Raw genomic sequence first — 20,022 nt, 5'->3', positions numbered from 1 at the left:
CCATCTCTATCATTTGGACACACGGAAAATAATTTAACATGGCTAATACATGATTTGTAGTCACGTTTAATCTATGGTACCATGGCCATCCATATTTTTGGACACATGATAAACATTTTACATGGCCAATTAATAAGTTATGGCTACTAAAAATTTGTAGCACCGTGGCTAAATTTTTTCGAAAGACACATCAAGTGTGTTGAATGTAGCTATTGTTCACCTTTTGGATACATCAAGTGTTTTCAATGTAGCTATTGTTCACCTTTTGGACACATCAAGTTTTTTGAATGTAGCTATTGTTCAACTTTTAGACACATCAAGTGTTTTCAATGTAGCTATTGTTCACCTTTTGGACACATCAAGTTTTTTGAATGTAGCTTTTGTTCACCTTTTGGACACATCAAGTGTTTTGAATGTAGCTATTGTTCACCTTTTGGACACATCAAGTGTTTTCAATGTAGCTATTCAAAAATCACCTAAATAACCATCCATAAAAAATTAATGAAGACTACAATTAGAATTGTACCAAAATAATTTCATTTCACAATATAATAAACATCTCAATCTGATAATTGTGCAGTAACCTTGAGAAAACAAACTTTCAAAGAGAGACTTAAAAGTTTAAACATCCAAATCCTATAGTCCACGACTATTTCTATTAATAATTAGGCTGCAGTCTTGAGTCTCTTGCTGGATCTCCGAGACTTTAGTTCCCCGCTCTTCATATATGAAGGTTTCTTCTTCTTTGTCTTCTTAGTGTTTGGGTCAGAATCATATTCATCGTTTGGGTCAGAATCATGTTCACCGGGGTCTGAAAGTGGATGGCCCTGCAGCAAGCCAGTGGATGTATAATTAAGGGAAAAAACCATGTTAACAGTTATATGGTCAGGATGCAGAAGGTAATAAACATGTATAATAAAGCAACTTACACTAGAGCAAGAGATCACAAACTCTTTAGGCCAAGCTACTATAGATTTTTCAGCATCCTCTACTGTTTTGAGATGAGTAGATGGGACTGGCAAACAATGATTCTTTAATATCGACTTTTCAACCGTCACTCTGACACAATCATCCCGGAGTGGATCTCCATGAACCTTCTGACCTGGCACTGATGGAAGAACCGAACCCCATGCAATGATATTTCTCAGTGAAGCATGAGCCAGTTTGCATTTACCAATCTGCAAAACAGAAATGTTATATTGACATCAACAGATTCAAATCTCAAAATGCTTAAATGCCTGTGAAAAGGACATACCGTTGAAAGTTCAGTTTTGTCTTTCGATTGAGAATTGTCTGGTGAACTAAGGGGTAGATGCTCAGATGCAGGAGACTTTTGTTTGTATTTTCCAGACTACAAAAATATACGCTATATTAACATCAACAAAAAATGGAACTCTCAAAGCACTATATATTTTAAATACCTGCAAAAGAAACATACCATTTGGAGTTCAGAACTATCTTTCGATCCCGTAGACTGAGATACATTTTCAGATTCAGGGTCATTTCTATTTGTATTAGATTCATTCCTTTCAGTCGGAGAAATGCTTGTAACAGGGAATTCAAGCATAAGAGACTTCTCTCTAATAGGAGATTTCTATATAGTGCAGTTGACATATTAGATACTGCAGAATTATTAGGAAATACATACTTAATCAAAATTACTTGGATGATGTTAAACATACCCGTGCCTTTTTGCTTTTGATTTTCTTTTTCAATATGCCTTGAGATTTTAGCTGAGACATTAAGCTGCTCATCATTTCTTCTTGTGCCTTCATTGCTGCCTTCATTTCCTTCATTTCTGCATCCTTCCTATCTCTCTCCATTTGGTTCGCGCGTCTTTCATCTTCCAGTTGTTTCTTCAGTTCAATGTGCTCCTTGGATGCTCCTTTCCGTGGCAGGTGCCAGTACGTTGTTGGAGTCACTCCCTTGCCTATACATCTTACACGCCCAGCATGTTCTTCCCCAAACACAAGGGTGATAGAATCATTGCCTGGTTGTTTTCTCAAAGTTCCATCTTCCAGCTGCTTATCAAAATCCTCCTGCACAAAAAAAGAATTAAGGGATTAGAAGTGATAATCAATTAAATCAAAATTATTTTCACATTTACTCAAGCACAAAACAAATAGCTAGATAGTTTCAGTCGTCTTACAAGCTGAGCTGCTTTTTCCCTAACATCATCGTCATCGTATTCTCCATTTTTGTTTTGATGTGCCTTCCTCCATAGTAAAGACCGTGAAGGATTTTCATCTTCAAGGATCTCTTTCTCATTAATCTAGTAATTATAAAATACACAAGAAGAAAAATTAGATAGATAATACTATAATTTAAACTGGAAATAATAATAATTTATAACAAACTGGACTTACTAATTTTTCCAACAGCCCTGCATACCCTGCTCTTCCCGTCCTGTGGTTATATTTGTGGTTCTTACGCGCCTTAGCTCCCCTAATGGACAACTCCTGAGCATACAGATTTAAAGAATTTCATTCATAAAAAAGTTAGACTAATTAATGAAATTAATATCAATATTTCCAAACTAAAACGTGCAATATACAACCTTGCATTTATCAGACAACCTCCACTTTACGAACTTGTCCCATTGTTCTTGGTTCACAATGACACGATATTGTTTAGGAACAGTATTTAGTTTAGCAGGTTTACCCAAATTGGGCACTATGAACTTTACATACAACTTTCTTCTGAAGTTGCGCAAATGTTCCCCAAAATATTTCATAATTTGTCTTCTCATAGTCTCCTCAATTTCATAAAACCGCTGCCAAAATATGGAGATGTTAACGGCAGGTAACAAATTAATAACAAATATAGTATTAAAAATCAATATAGATCAGCATATACATACCAATAGTTCGTGCCATAACTTATCCCTCATCACTGAATTCACTTCCTTCCACTTCAAGTGCCTTAGACCAACGTCTCGACGTACCAATACACCCATGTAACTAGCAATTTCAGCTTTATATTTCCCCTTAAATCGACCAAAATTATCAAATTCTATCACATGCTTCTCGCCGTCAAAATTTTTCTTTAGCTTCTTCAATCTTGTTAAACCTCGAACATTATTCTCCTTAGACTCTACTGTATTGTTTGGAGCTCCTGTGTCTTTTTATAGTTCAAAAACCCAAAATAAGAGTAAACATGGTGTAAGAGTGTACTCATATTTTTTAAGTCCAAAGCAAACAAAAACAGACAAGCTAGTATAGCATTACCAGGCTGTTCAGGACTTTCAGTCGATTCATCATCAGAACTGGAGCTATCACCATCGGAACCGGTGCGACTACCATCGGAATCTTCGTCTTCATCCTCTGACTCTCCTAAATTCTGCAAGGCTTGAGCCTCCAGGGCTGCAGTCTCATTTTCAGCATACTCATCATCATCATACTCTGGCTCCCAACTCGAATTCTCTTGTGTAGTCATATAGGAAACTGCATATACATGTATATGATTCAATCAAATAAGGTCTGAATTCTTTTCAATCAAAAGTCAAAAGTTATTAAGCTAGACACAAGCAAAAATTAAATAACAGTCAATTAACATGGTCTTGATTATGTCAGTACTAACATGGTCTTGATTAGTATGATTAGATGCAAGAGCAGGATGCCGTCTCAGAATTGTTAAAAGATATAACAATTAAAAAATTATTAATCGCTGAGGTTTTTACTAGAGCATTGAAAGAACTCAAGCAAGACTCCAGTTCAAACATACACAATTATGTAAACCTACCAAGTTCCCTAAAAACAAACGACGGATGCCGATCTCCGACATAATTATAATCCCATTATACAAAATGTCAATGACTCGGGAGTATACACGACAGATGGAAGCTTACTGACCAGCTAAAGTTGATGAAAATGAGATAAAAATGTGATTTCTAGTGGTTTCAGGGAGAACCACAGAAGTTTAAACTATTGGTTTGCAATGTGAAAAACATTCATCAGAATAGACAGATAAAAAAACCAAGGAATAACATTCAATTGACCTAGCTCTGACATAATTATAATCCCATTATACAAAACGTCAATGACACGGGAGTATACACGACAGAGAATGTGGCCAGCTAAATGAGATAAGAATGTGATGTCGAGTGGTTTCAGGGAGAACCACAGAAGCTTAAACTATTGTTTGCAGTGTGAAAAACATTAATCAGATTCATCGGAAAAGAAAGAAAAAAACATAAAAGAATAGCATTTCCATAACCATAGAAGACTGAGTTGTTATCCAGCCACTATGCAACTTAGAATACAATCTGCATAAAGATCCTAAGCATAACATAGGAAAAGCTTAAACATGCATGCACACCATTGTTCTTCTTAATAAGAAATAAACAGGTGCATAAACCCTGCTTTCAATGAATCAAAAATTAAGAATTAGGGTTTGAGTCAAAACTTAACCTTTGAATCAATTGGGTCTGATTCAAAAATTAAGGTTTGAATCAATTAGGGTTTGAATAACTAAGCTTTTTAGACGAAAGAAAGATTGAGAACAGGATATACCTTTATAAGATTTAGCCATGCAATTCCTCAACACATACGGCCCTTTATAAAGTCGCACAGATTGAATAATCCCGCCGAAAATATTTTGCGTTTCATTTTCATCCCGCTCAAAATTATTTAGGGTGAACTGAAAAATCGATTGAGTTTGGTCTACGATTTCCTTTTTTCGGAAAAATCTCCTAAGAAAATACCATTTGATTTTGATCCTACGGTAGACCTAAAAATATTTCCAAACTTTAGAAATCCGATTTCCCTTTTTACTCTAACAAATCTCAATGTTTCCCTGATTTTAAGCCTAGAACTTTATCCCCTTTTTACTCTGCTTAGGTTTCTCTAGTTCTCTCCGCTCTGTAACTCTGGTTTAGGAGGAAAGATAAAACGAACAGAATTTTGAGGTGTTACAGAGCGTAAGATAAGAGGTTCTTCCCTATTAATCTAACTATTGGTTGGGATTGTGATAAATATTTCACCGTTAGATTTACTATGGACATCCTATTCGATGCATTTTGAAATAACATAAGTAAAATCGTAATGGACTGGGATGGAGTGTTAGCTTAAACCATGTAATGGACTGGGCTGGAGTGTAGCTTAAACCATGTAATTGACTGGGCTGGACATAAATGTGGCATAAATTTTTCATTATTTTTCATTTTTTACTTAAATTTTTTTCATTTTTTTCCTTTTTTTCTCTTTACTTTTTTTTTTATTACATAATCAAAATTTAGTTACATAATCAAGACTCGACACTTCACCTGAAATATTGATCGATTCGGAACGAGTTCGAGTAAAACTGATGAAAATGGAACTTCGTCCTTTGGAATCGAGACACGGAAAAATTTAGTTATTACATAATCAAAATTTAGTTATTACATAATAAAAATTTAGTTATTACATGATCAAAATTTAGTTACATAATCAAGACTCGACACTTGACCTGAAATATTGATCGATTCGAAACGAGTTCGAGTAAAACTGATGAAAACGGAACTTCGTCCTTTGGAATCGAGACACGACAAAATTTAGTTATTACATAATCATAATTTAGTTATTACATAATCAAAATTTAGTTATTACATGATCAAAATTTAGTTACATAATCAAGACTCGACACTTCACCTGAAATATTGATCGATTCGGAACGAGTTCGAGTAAAACTGATGAAAATGGAACTTCGTCCTTTGGAATCGAGACACGGAAAAATTTAGTTATTACATAATCATAATTTAGTTATTACATAATCAAAATTTAGTTATTACATGATCAAAATTTAGTTACATAATCAAGACTCGACACTTCACCTGAAATATTGATCGATTCGAAACGAGTTCGAGTAAAACTGATGAAAACGGAACTTCGTCCTTTGGAATCGAGACACGACAAAATTTAGTTATTACATAATCATAATTTAGTTATTACATAATCAAAATTTAGTTATAACATGATCAAAATTTAGTTACATAATCAAGACTCGACACTTCACCTGAAATATTGATCGATTCGGAACGAGTTCGAGTAAAACTGATGAAAGGAACTTCGTCCTTTGGAATCGAGACACGGAAAAATTTAGTTATTACATAATAAAAATTTAGTTATTACATGATCAAAATTTAGTTACATAATCAAGACTCGACACTTCACCTGAAATATTGATCGATTCGAACGAGTTCGAGTAAAACTGATGAAAACGGAACTTCGTCCTTTGGAATCGAGACACGACAAAATTTAGTTATTACATAATCATAATTTAGTTATTAATAATCAAAATTTAGTTATTACATGATCAAAATTTAGTTACATAATCAAGACTCGACACTTCACCTGAAATATTGATCGATTCGGAACGAGTTCGAGTAAAACTGATGAAAATGGAACTTCGTCCTTTGGAATCGAGACACGGAAAAATTTAGTTATTACATAATCATAATTTAGTTATTAATAATCAAAATTTAGTTATTACATGATCAAAATTTAGTTACATAATCAAGACTCGACACTTCACCTGAAATATTGATCGATTCGGAACGAGTTCGAGTAAAACTGATGAAAACGGAACTTCGTCCTTTGGAATCGAGACACGAAAAATTTAGTTATTACATAATCATAATTTAGTTATTATATAATCAAAATTTAGTTATTACATGATCAAAATTTAGTTACATAATCACTCGACACTTCACCTGAAATATTGATCGATTAGGAACGAGTTCGAGTAAAACTGATGAAAATGGAACTTCGTCCTTTGGAATCGAGACACGGAAAAATTTAGTTATTACATAATCATAATTTAGTTATTACATAATCAAAATTTAGTTATAACATGATCAAAATTTAGTTACATAATCAAGACTCGACACTTCACCTGAAATATTGATCGATTCGGAACGAGTTCGAGTAAAACTGATGAAATGGAACTTCGTCCTTTGGAATCGAGACACGAAAAATTTAGTTATTACATAATCATAATTTAGTTATTATATCAAAATTTAGTTTACATGATCAAAATTTAGTTACATAATCAAGACTCGACACTTCACCTGAAATATTGATCGATTCGAAACGAGTTCGAGTAAAACTGATGAAAATGGAACTTCGTCCTTTGGAATCGAGACACGCAAAATTTAGTTATTACATAATCATAATTTAGTTATTACATAATCAAAATTTAGTTATAACATGATCAAAATTTAGTTACATAATCAAGACTCGACACTTCACCTGAAATATTGATCGATTCGGAACGAGTTCGAGTAAAACTGATGAAAATGGAACTTCGTCCTTTGGATCGAGACACTGAAAAATTTAGTTATTACATAATCATAATTTAGTTATTACATAATCAAAATTTAGTTATTACATGATCAAATTTAGTACATAATCAAGACTCGACACTTCACCTGAAATATTGATCGATTCGAAACGAGTTCGAGTAAAACTGATGAAAACGGAACTTCTTCCTTTGGAATCGAGACACGGCAAAATTTAGTTATTACATAATCATAATTTAGTTATTACATAATCAAGACTCGACACTTCACCTGAAATATTGATCGATTCGGAACGAGTTCGAGTACTAATTTAATTTTAATCGAATAATTTATAATTAACTATAATTTAATTTTAATTAAATTTGTGTGGGGAAATAATTTAACTTTACTTTTTTTTTTTGATAAATTAACTATATTCACAAACTAATTTAACAAATTTTTTTGCATTTTCTTTACTTGTGTCGGTAAACCCTATTAAAAAAAAAAAGACAAACACATGCTCGGTTTTGATGTTAACAATGTAAAATGGGTATCTTCTCAAACAGGCATGTACGCCTATCAGTTCATCCCTAAAATCTCTAAATCACTTCATCCATATCTCTCTATCTTAAGGAAAAAAATTCTCCAACTGATATTCTGGCAGAAAATAAGGGGATTTTAGGGAAGATTTAGTCTTCAATTTTGGAAATATTTCTGCACCTCCATAGGATGAAAATCTGATGAAATCAAGAATATTGAGAACATCTAGCGGTAATAATCCCAGTCAATTATTTTTTATTTGAACCCTAACCTTTTTATTTTGGGGTTGAAATCAAAAGAAATAACTTTTGGGCGGGATTATTGCCCCTTGATGTTTTAGAATATCTATAGATTCAACCCTAAAATCAGTCTGATTTACTCCCATCTTAGGTATGTTGTAGCATTCATTCTTAGATTGCTGAAATTCTCATTATACTAGATGATTTTTGCGTAGTAATAAGTGTTACTATGTTAGCTTTTTGAATTTTGTTGTAACCCATTGCACTCTGTGTTAGCTTCATCTGGTTCCCTTGATGTTAGTCAACATTGATGCTCTCTGAATTTGTTAGTCCTGACAATCTCTTTTGAGCAACCAGGTACTTGTGAGGCTGAAATACAAACCAAGGAGGGGGTAAGAAGGAGCATCACAATATGTGGTAGTGCCTAAACCCAGTTTATACTGGAGGTATCATTCTCAAACCTTAAAGTTATTATCTCTGATAATTATCATGATAGCTTGTTGAACTGTAACCTCATTGTAATTTAGTTAAACCTCTGAACTTTTCATGCTCTGTCTTGAATGATATACCCCATGTTTGCCTGAAATGTTGTTAACTCCTGCAACATATAGAATCTGTTGAGTAAAGTTTGTGTCTGAAGTTTGTGCACTAAAATTCTTTTTCGCTGCACTAAAGTTTGTGTCTATTTTTTCCTGCAACATATAGAATCTGTGCTCACTACTGCTTTGTTGTTCAGTACATCATGTTGAATCTGTGAGCATGTTTCATAGAACTTATCTGGTGATGTTATCCTATTAGAGGGACTAGTAAAATGGGTAGCTAAATGGGTGATGTATTGTAGCTGAATGGGTGATGTTTCATTCAATCTGGTGATGTTTCATAAAACTAAATGGTTGATGTTATCCTATTTGTTTTTGAATCTGTAGCTAAATGGGTGATGTATTGTAGGTACATGTATTTGTTTTCAATCTGTTTCAGGGGTGTCATTATTCTTCAGTGAAAGCATTGAGTTTCCAGTTCCATGAGAGACAGATTTAGTGATTTGCTTTATGTATAATACTATCGTGCAGTTTCGAGCATTTTCAGTTAAGACCTTTGGAAGAATTTGAAAATTTGCAATGATAAAATTCTTAACTTTTTGCAACAGTTGCCTGGGATTTGTTGTTTCTGGATCTAATTTCTACTAAATCAGCACTTTGAGACGAGGAGAGAAAAGCCAGAAAAGGAAGGCATTTTTTTAAAGAATCACTAAAACTGACTCAAAGTTACTTATAGGTATGTTTTTCAAGCCTTGATGTACTATGCACCAGTGTTAAGTACTTCGTATTTTTTTTCTCATTGTCATTGTGCAATCATTCTTCATGAACATTAGAGCTCTTTCTCGACAGATGTGACTTCACATCTGTCTAAAGAAGAAGATTTGAGCTCCCAGAGATATAAAAGTTGCCAACTATGTCAATTATAGAACTAGGGACATACTACTTATGATCTGATATTTCTAAGTTAATCAATTAGAGTACTTATTTGAAATGACATTTTGATTTCTAAGTTAATCAATTAGAGCACAGATCAGTGTTTACTCTAATTTAACAAACACACTGACCCTAGAGCTGCTGCAATTCATTCTCGCGAAATCTCCCAACTGCGGCTGACATACAGACCCTTCAGTATGTGTTATTCCAAAACTTGAAATGACTCCATTTACTGAAAGTACTAGACCAATTTTCCTGAGTTAATACTGGATGTCTGATTATGGGTTTGTGTGGCATGATTATCGGTTTGTATGAGGGAAATTGCATATTGCCTGTTTCATCTGTTATTACCATGTTTGTCCATATAAATTTTTTATGTTTCAAATGGTGCTGAATTTATTGGTAATTTCAAGACTTGTATGTCTAAATTGTCAAGTTAGGGGATAACTATTATTTTGAAATGAAACATATTATTAGTTAATGCTAAGCTTGTATTTCTGAATTGATTTATCAGTTTTTGCTTTCATTGGAGTGCAACTGATGGATCTACTGGTCTCTTTGCGTTTCAGAATGGATAAATCCTGGATGAGTACTGATAGAACGAAGAAACGTTATAGAGAAGGAGTTGCGGCGTTTCTGCGGTATGCTGTCAACCATCTCAAGGAGGAGGGTGAGACATATGATGAATTTCTTATGTTGTGTCCGTGTACAAATTGTTTAAATCTCTGTGCATGCTCCGTTGGCGACGTAGAAGATCATTTATTCGTAAATGGAATCGATCAAACGTATACTATTTGGAATAAGCATGGGGAAAAGGATGAGGCAATAACTAGTAGTAAGCCAGTTAACGTCAACAATGGTATGCACGCTGAATTTGAAATGGGAACTCCCACTGATGCTCCAGACGAAGATTTTGGAATGGGAACTCCCACTGATGCTCCAGACACTATAGATATGATGCAGGCTGCAGAAGAGTTCGCAGATGACCCTATAAAGTTTAAAAAGTTACTTGAAAATGCTGAAAAGCCCTTATACGAAGGATGTCCCAACTTCACAAAGTTGTCTGCAATTGTGCAGTTGTTTAAGTTGAAGAGTAAGCACGGTGCATCAGACATGTTTTTTAATGAATTGTTACCCTTGTTAAAGGACATGCTTCCCAAAGAAGGTAATTTAATGGCGAGGAGTACATATCAGGCAAAAAAAATATTGAAATCAATGGGTTCAGGGTACACAAAGATACATGCATGTATCAACAACTGCATTCTTTATTGGAATGAGTACAAGGATGAAAAAGTGTGTCCTACTTGTAAAGCACCCAGATGGAAAGTTGACAGGGATGGTAAAGTTTACGAGAATGTTCCAGCAAAGGTATTGTGGTACTTCGACATCATCCCAAGATTTCAGCGGCTGTTTCAATCGAAGCACACAGCAAAAGATTTGATATGGCACGATACCACTAGAAACAAAGACGGTGTTTTACGTCATCCGGCAGACTCACATGCTTGGAGAGAGATAGATAACAATTTCCCAGAAATTAAAGGTGATCCAAGAAATCTGCGGTTAGCTGTTTCGGCTGATGGAGTTGATGTAAACACAGGCACCAAACATCACAGTGTATGGCCAGTTTTGGTTGTGATTTACAACCTTCCACCGGGGCTGTGTATGAAGAGAAAGTTCATCATGTTGTCGTTACTTATAGATGGTGCGCCAGGAAACAACATCGATGTCTTTTTAGAACCTCTTGTTAAAGATTTTCAATTCTTATTTGAGAAGGGAAAGAGAACATGGGATGCATATGCCCAAGAAATGTTTACTCTACGTGCAGTTTTTTGTGGACGATAAACGATTATCCTGCTCTTGGTACACTATGTGGTTGTCGCTACGCTGGATATCATGGTTGTGTGGTGTGTCGTAAAAAAACGCACAGTATTAGGCTTCATGACTCAAACAAGAATGTTTATGTTGGTTATAGAAGATTTTTACCCTATGAGCATCCGTTCAGAAGGCAGAAGGGGGCATTTGGCGGAAAACAAGAGTGGGAGACTGCTCCAGAACCAATGACCGGGGAAGAAATATATGAGGAGGTAAAATGTATAAAGAATTCATGGGGAAAGAAGGGGACGAATACTCAAGGGGAAGACGTGCAGGCTACACCTGGAAAAGGTGGAAAGATGAAGCGCATCGGAAAAACGAAAATTGAGCGCATCAGAAAAATATCAAAAGAAGTCGATAGGTCAGGTGAGGAAGAGGAAGGCAGGGAAACCACTTACTGGAGCAAGTACAACATATGGCAGCGACTACTTAGATATTGGCGCTATAATGATGTCCAACATTGTATTGATTTCATGCATGTCGAAAAGAATGTGGGACAAAGTCTTGTTGGAACGTTGCTGCACAACGGGAATACAAAAGATGGATTAAACGCCAGAAAGGATTTGGTGCGTTTGGGGTTAAAATCGGAGTTACACCCTAAGACAGATGACAAAGGAACGATACTTCCCGCAGCATGTTATACATTAACTACGGAAGAAAAAGACATATTCTTGGAGACACTATCCGAGTTAAGAGTTCCAGAAGGGTATTGTTCGGATTTTTCCACCCTTGTGAACCTAAAAGAGCGTAAGCTGATCGGACTCAAATCACATGATTACCATATGCTTATGCAACAATTTTTGCCCGTCGCTATTCGATCAATTATGCCTACACCTGTGAGATATGCTATTATCAGGTTTTGTTTCTTTTTCAGATCAATATCTGCCAAAGAAATCATGGTGGAAGAGCTAGATAAATTGCAAGAGGATCTCTGTGTGACGTTATGCTTACTAGAGAAGTATTTTCTTCCATCCTTCTTTGACATCATGATTCATTTAACTGTACATCTTACCAGGGAAGTGAAGTTATGCGGTCCGGTTTGCTTTCGATGGATGTATCCTTTCGAAAGGTGTATGAAGGTTATAAAGGGGCATGTGCGAAACAAGAATCAACCTTGTGGATGCATTGCCGAAGAGAATGTTGCAGAAGAGACGATTGAGATATATTGTGAGTACCATAAAAGCATCAGGACAATTGGTATTCCACTAGATAGGCATAATACATCTCAGGAGGGAGAACCGTTATCAGCTGAAGAGCCGTGTATAGTTACCCCTGAACAGTTGAGACAAGCACATTTCTATGTAATGCAGAACACGCCTGAAATTGAGCCTTACATAGAGTAAGTATTAATTTGTTTTTTTTTCCTTTTTTTTCCTGTTTTTTTTTTGTACAAAGTATAATAACATTTGGTTATTGTACATACCAGCCGACACAAGCTATATTTGGAAACTAACTATTCTACTAAAAAGCGAGCATGGCTAGAGAAAGAGCACTCTAACACTTTTGGCGCTTGGTTAAAAAATGAGGTAATAGGTCATAGAAAAAGTGTCTTGTTTGATGTGTTATATTCCTTTAAACTCAAGGTTCATCCTAATAATGAATTTCAGGTTGAAAAAGAGTTGGCAGACGACAGAGAAAGTATCTCAGAGAACTTAAGATGGATATCACACGGCCCGCACTACGAGGTAACGAAATACACTGTATATCGCATCAATGGATATCTATTCCGCACAAGATCCCGTGATGGTAGAATTCACCAGAATAGTGGGGTTAGCGTTGCAGCAAATGACATGCACATATCTAGAGATGATGATGTTACATATGGTAAAGCCTCTTATTATGGTGTCTTGCAAGAGATATGGGAGTTAGATTACTGTGAAAGAAAAGTTCATCTGTTCAAGTGCAATTGGGTTGATAATAAACGTGGGGTCAAAGAGATGCTCTTGGCTACAAGATTGTTGACCTTACTATGTTGGGATACAAAAATGATCCTTTTATTTTAGCCTCACAAGCTAAGCAGGTATTTTATGTCAAAGACCAGTTAGATAAGAAAAAGTCTATTGTTTTTGTGACACCTCCCAAAAATTATAGAGATGACGATGGCAACGATGAGGAATTCAGTACAGTAATCTTTTCTGCGAATGATAATATCTTGCCGTCTGTAGATCCACAAGACTTGGGTAAAGAATCCCGAAATGATTACTTCCGAACTGACTGCCGAGGTTTACTTATACGCAAGCCAAAATGACACACTCCCGCAGGTACATCGCTTTATTTCCTTTAATCTGTGGTTATTCGGTTAGTGACATGATATTGAAAGAACGATAAAGATGGAACTTATGTTTAATCCTGTTCCTTAGCATGCTTTCTGTATGTTTGCGTGCTTTATTCTTTGTAAAATGAATAACATCATTTTATCCGTGTCTCATATGGAACTTCAATTGAAATTTCTACTACTGTACTTTACAACTTGCTACTCTGGTCACTTTTAAATAGATATCCAAGAGAATGAGAGTTGGTATTTTTGTCCTATTGCTTGAATATATTTATGGGCACATGCACTATAACTACATGTTGTACTTGTATTTCAGAAATCTTTTATACACTTCATAACATTACTCAAAGCATATGGTGAAATTGAATTCCAAGTACCCAAATTAGATTCGTAACCCTGTAGATATATGATGGAAACTCCAGTTCATTAACCACAAAAAAAAACATTTAAAATGATGGTGCTAAAGGTCTTATGGTTCTCAATTTTATGGTGAAAGCATTTGGGGGCGGACTGATGCTTTTTCCTAAGTGAATTGCATGGAGCGGTTCACTTGCTTGTGTGAGGAGTTTGTATTGTGTAGCCTGTGAAGAATAGTGAATTTTAATCTCATTTTCCTTGTTCCAATTTAACCCTCAACCGTTTTGAATACCATACTTGACAGGGTTTTTCCCATATCTTGTGAAAGTCCTCTTTGTAAGAAGTCTTGACCACAATTTATGTTGAGTTGGGCTGACACCTTGTATTAATTGTTGTGCCCTCGTTCTTTCTTCCTTGTTTTTTTTGAACTCAGAACCCTATTTTCCTGTTGCAGGTTCGTTGTGGCTATTCAACACTCTACATTGTCCCTGAGCTTTGACGAAGTCATTTTTATGCCATCAGATGCCTCTATAAGTTTGACACTCGAATTGTAGGACACGAACTCTGCATCTAAAACATCAAGAATTTGATTATGGGATTGTTTTGTCTTGTTATATAAAGAGCAAAAGAAATGCATTCCTACTGCAATCGTAGTTTTGGAGTGGCTGGCTCCAAAATCAATTTGATGTAATATTTTTGTTTTTTTCTTTTGGAAAGAGGTAAATAAAAAATATTGGTTGTAGATCTAAATTTTTTCATTAAATATATTGGCTAAAAATATACAAGCTTTTGTGAATTGATAAGTTAAACAGGTTTGGTTGGTCTCACAGATGGCTCCTGTCGTTTGCAGTCCCTTCTAGATTTGTATGAAAAGTTTAAGATATGGTTTCCTATTTTGGATTTTGGCATGGTTATATATCGGGAATTCTGGGAGAAAGTAACACAACAGAACTCCACTATACATGTTTTATTTTCACAAAACACCCGGCTGCACCCGCTGTATTGCAATTACCTTGGAAGCCACAATCACTTGTAATGTATCCTTCTATACACCAGAGCTTGAGGTTTCTTTATTGCAGTGAACATGCATAAACATTACCCTAGCATATGTTGCTTGAAAATTAAGCATACTAGGAGCATTTGGCCTAGAAAAGACTCGGTAACAACCATGGCTAGTACTTTAAAAGTTAAAATTCAATCTCATGTGTCTAATGGATCCGACGCTATGTTCACAATTTGTTTTTCGTGTAGCCATATCATAATCCTCCCAAAAAAAATGGAGTAACCATATGTCAATCTTTTGTCATGTTTGATATAATGTGTCAATTCCTTAGTATATGCGTGTCTAATAAACCAGATATTATGGACACATAAACAAACCAATGTGGCTAAATAAATCCTCTTTCCGTCACAGTCTAAAAGGTGTGTCTATTGTCATCCGACACTTTTGACACATACAAAATTATTTAATGTGGCCATATACGCATCTATGGCTACATGTGATTCGATTAAACTGAAAACCATGACCAAACGATACCCTATGGATACAGTTGATGGGTTTAGGAATAAACCCATGACTAAATGGTGCACTATGGCTACATGGTAAAACAAAATGTGGTTATAGTTATACTGATGACCAATAGCCACACAAATAACCTGAAACGTGGCTGGACTGTAAACTAAAAAACATGGCCTATGTGAAGGTTTGTACTAGTGTTCTATCGTAATAGTACAATCATATTGATTAGCTTGAGATTGTTTGATTTCTCCGATAGGCAAGATATAAAAAGTAATCACGAACACCTTCGTCTCATTGTTTGTGATTCCACGACATCTTTTTTCGCTACCATACGATTAAGATTGTTGTGAGGTGATTGATTAATCTAGATTTTTCTTCGGGAATATAAGACCGGATTATCAATTGGTTCCTGTTCACCTTGATTATTATCAAAAAACGGATCAAAAACTTTAGGGTTTTTCTGTGGGAGACAGATTGATCTTTTGATAGACTTGTCTGTGTGAGACATATTTGTTTACTATTAAAGCCTGCGATTTGGGGTCGTAGCAACTCTTAGTTGTGGGTGAGATAAGCTAAGATAATCAAGTGCGCAGTATCATGCTGATATCAGAGGCGTAGGTAGTACAACTGTACCTGGATCAGTGGGAGACTGATTGGGGTTCAACTATAGTCCAGTCCGAAGTTAGCTTGGAGTAGCCTAGTGTCTGTAGCGGCTTAATAAGTGTGTATTCAATCTGGACTAGGTCCCGGGGTTTTTTTTCATTTGCGTTTTCCTCGTTAACAAAATTTCTGGTGTCTGTGTTATTTCAGTTTCGCATTATATTGTTTATCTTTATAATTGAAATAATACAGGTTGTGCGTTTAGATCATCAATTAGCATAATCCAACCTTTGGTTGTTGATTGTCATTGATTGATCCTTGGACATTGGTCTTTAGTATCGTCCAAGTTATTCCTTGTGCTTGATTAGGACTCGCTGATTTCTATTAGCTTGAGTAAATCAAAACAAGATAGAGATATTAACTCCTTGAGATACTTTTACCTAGATTGAGTCTGATTGTCTAGTTGATTCTCTAGAAAGTGTTTCGGAGTTAGTCCATACAGATTGCTAAGAGAAATATTGGGTGGTGTTGTTAGACCCCCGCTTTTTCATAATCCATGTCCGGGAACCATAGTATGCGCACCCGTTTGCGTTCCTGTTGGTTTTAGAAATACGAGAACCCTAGTATGCGTACCTGTTTGCATACTGGCGTACATGTTCATGTCCGAAAATTTCTGCTGGGATTTGAATTTTGCGTACCCGTTTGCGTACTGGCGTAACTCAATCTTGTACCCGTTTTCATACTTGAAGGTTAAAGTTCTAAATCGGTTTTAAACATGAACATGAACATTTATATAATAAGGAACGCAATCTTTGCAAACCGTGGCTATAATGTTCATGATTGATTCAAGTGAATCAAACCGACTTTGCATCAATTGTGTTCTTGTATAATTTAATGAGAATATAGCAATTGAACAAATCTTTAACTAGTTTCATTTGAGTCATTTGAACTAGTTATGGTTAAGATCAATAAGGTTGATATGAGAGTAATCATATGGCTAACCTCGGTTAACTATTTATGAACCAACATGGTGTACACGTTTAGGTACGGTTACATAAACCTAAATGAGGGTACATTTCATTTGTGTGTAATGACTTCAAGGAATTCATTGGGATTGTGAAGCCAGACCCAACTATTTTCTTTGTAGTTGCGTGTTCTGATCTTGCCTGATTCTATCATATTGAGTATAATTGAAATAATTGACTCGAGATTAATTTCTCCGGTATGCAAGATAAAAGTAATCACAAACATCTTCGTTTCATCGTTTGTGATTCCACAATATCTTGTCTCGTTCAGAGACGTAAGGAACGCAATTGTACCTTGAATCAATGTGAGATTGATTGGGGTTCAACTACAGTCCAGTCCGAAGTTAATTGGTAGTAGGCTAGAGTCTGTAGCGGCTTAATACAGTGTGGTGTTCAATCTGGACTAGGTCCCGGGGTTTTTCTGCATTTGCGGTTTCCTCGTTAACAAAATTCTGGTGTTTGTGTTATTTATTTTCCGCATTATATTTTTTTATCTAATTGAAACTGAAAAGGCGAGGGTACCCCAATATACCTCAAGCTAAAACTTTGCCTACCTATAAGTCCTTTCTCCGAAAGTGATTGTTTATGGACTGAGTCGAGACAATGCAACTAATCGGTTCACACTTCATGTGATCGTCTATGGATACGAGATCGAGACAATACAACAATGAAGTATGTTTTACTCGATAAAATGGCTCGGACTTAACCAAACACAATAGGATTGCTTATGAAGTAAATATGAATTAACGTTTGTGTATTTTACTTTAATTATAATAAAACAATTATAATGCGGAAATATAAAGTAAATGACACATCAAGATTTTGTTAACGAGGAAACCGCAAATGCAGAAAAACCCCGGGACTTTGTCCAGAATTGAATACTCTCAGGATTAAGCCGCTACACAAAATTAAACCAACTTCGTATAGTTGAGACCAAGCAACTAAACCTATAGTTCACCTAGTTCCGTCTGTATTCCCACGCCTGCAACTTATAAATAAGTCACGTAATTGGAACAATTCCTTTGGTTCGTATTCCAAACAGCAAAGGAACAACAAATCTGTTTGGTATCAACTCTCTTCAACCAAGTGATATGAGTTGGACAAAGGCTCTTCTGTTTATTTTAACATAAACTCCTTCGTCAGGTTCTTAGATCTATCTTATGTTCAACTACCGAAGTAATTGTTAAGATTTTGCAATCAATACTTTTAATCACAAAGAATAGTATTGTTTCCGATCTACACAACTAATCAATCCAATCTACCACAAGGATAAACCGATTATAGTTGGATCCTCTTATACCGAAATAAGTACTGTGCACACCAAAGATTATGAACCCGAAATCAGAAATCTTCAATGTCTTCTTTATCTTCAAATCTTCTTAGATCTTCAATAAACACCTGCACACAACAACTTGAATCTCTTGTGATCAATCACGCACAGAACGAAGTCTGTTAACAATGGATTATCACAAGATCGTCTTTAGCACTAACAACAGTCTAAAGATCCCTGTCGAAACTTCGATCTAGTTTGAGTGAACCTTATATCAGAATAGAAGATTCTCAAGCATAAACAAACTATATGCAATCAAAGTTCAACCAACGTTAGTCAATCAAATCAATCGATAACACAAGATAAACCGCAATTATCTAGTTTCCCACCAACGGTACTCGTAGAGCTTCTCAATCCCAAAGAAGACTTTAAATTGAGCGGCCGTAAGAGATTTCGCCTAATTAGGTTACTCCTCTCCGAATAGGTGGCTTCACAAGTAACAACACAACCAAGGAAGTTTGTTGTCACGAAGGATTAGTTAGTTAGAAATGCAAACTTCAAGTATTTATAGACAAGGAAGTTTGGACACCAAGGAATTTCCAAAACCTAAAATATTCTCAAAGATATTCATTAAAGCACAAATTCGGTTTCCATAATTCCTGGAAATGCTCTGTCCAAAATAATGACCGAAAATCTCTTTGGAAAATCTCAACTAGTAAATGCACATTACTAATTCTTATTTTCCTTAAATAAAATTAAGACCTTAATTAAAAGATTCCTAACTTATTTATGTTTCGATCCTGAGATTTTCTTCCTGTAGCTATTAAGGAATAACTTTTAACAATAAAAGATAAACATTACTGCCTGTGTTCAAAGTGTGTCGACATCCTTACTTTGTAAGTCCTCTTTCATACTTACACCCTTAAAACCGATTTGCCACACTTCCAAACAAGTTTAGAATTGGTTCATATGACTTTCAAGAACTATGTGATTGATCAAGAACACTCACTCACAAATCATAGGTTTAACGGTTCTACCAAAACAAGTTTCGGTTCTACCTCCATGTGAGTACTGTGCGTAGTCACACTAGCTTTCCAAAATTCGGTTGACTAGGTACTAGGATTGGTTCCCCACATATATATGGTATCTAACTTATATGTGTTGCACATGTCCATAGGATTGGTTCCCCTTTGCCTAAAACCGTGTTGCACATGTCCATAGGATTGGTTCCAATTTCTGCTATAAACCTTGGTGCACCTCATACAAGGATCGATTCCCCTTGTGATGTGTTGCACCTCTTACTGGGATCGGTTCCGCTTTACCCATATTTGGTTAACCACAAATCACAAACTCGATCATACCATCTCAGGTGATTACTTAAGATCGGTTTCACTAATAAAAGTCATACCAATACATAAGTCGGGCCTTTGTGAATAGTTTTACCAAGAACACAAACAAGTCGTGAGTGGTTATACTAAATCACACATATTGGATGTTCACAAGATATGCAATGAATAACAATCCCAATAATGCCTGGCGATTTTCTTTTCGATTCATAAACAAGTTTATGAACTTACTTCCTTAAAACACATGTAAAA

At 35.5% G+C, this 20,022-nt stretch overlaps 2 protein-coding genes across 2 annotated transcripts; one reads left to right on the top strand and one right to left on the bottom strand.

The window, feature by feature from the left end:
- Positions 1-524: 524 nt before the first annotated feature.
- Positions 525-9,860, bottom strand: LOC113312205. The gene is made up of 6 exons (XM_026560960.1): positions 9,839-9,860; positions 3,228-3,362; positions 3,020-3,120; positions 1,256-1,351; positions 930-1,178; positions 525-827 (listed from the first exon to the last, which is right to left on the bottom strand). Exons 1-6 carry the CDS (start codon positions 9,858-9,860, stop codon positions 666-668), a joined length of 765 nt encoding a protein of 254 aa, XP_026416745.1. The 3' UTR covers positions 525-665.
- A 186-nt stretch (positions 9,861-10,046) lies between these two features.
- LOC113312204 lies at positions 10,047-13,626 on the top strand. The gene is made up of 9 exons (XM_026560959.1): positions 10,047-11,103; positions 11,206-11,314; positions 11,434-11,590; positions 11,867-12,084; positions 12,253-12,336; positions 12,394-12,717; positions 12,805-12,904; positions 12,986-13,202; positions 13,382-13,626. Exons 1-9 carry the CDS (start codon positions 10,047-10,049, stop codon positions 13,624-13,626), a joined length of 2,511 nt encoding a protein of 836 aa, XP_026416744.1.
- Positions 13,627-20,022: the final 6,396 nt, after the last annotated feature.

Source organism: Papaver somniferum, chromosome 9 (genome assembly GCF_003573695.1).
Source record: "Papaver somniferum cultivar HN1 chromosome 9, ASM357369v1, whole genome shotgun sequence".
Classification (NCBI taxonomy): Eukaryota; Viridiplantae; Streptophyta; class Magnoliopsida; order Ranunculales; family Papaveraceae; genus Papaver; species Papaver somniferum.
This window is presented reverse-complemented; position numbering and strand designations above follow the sequence as displayed.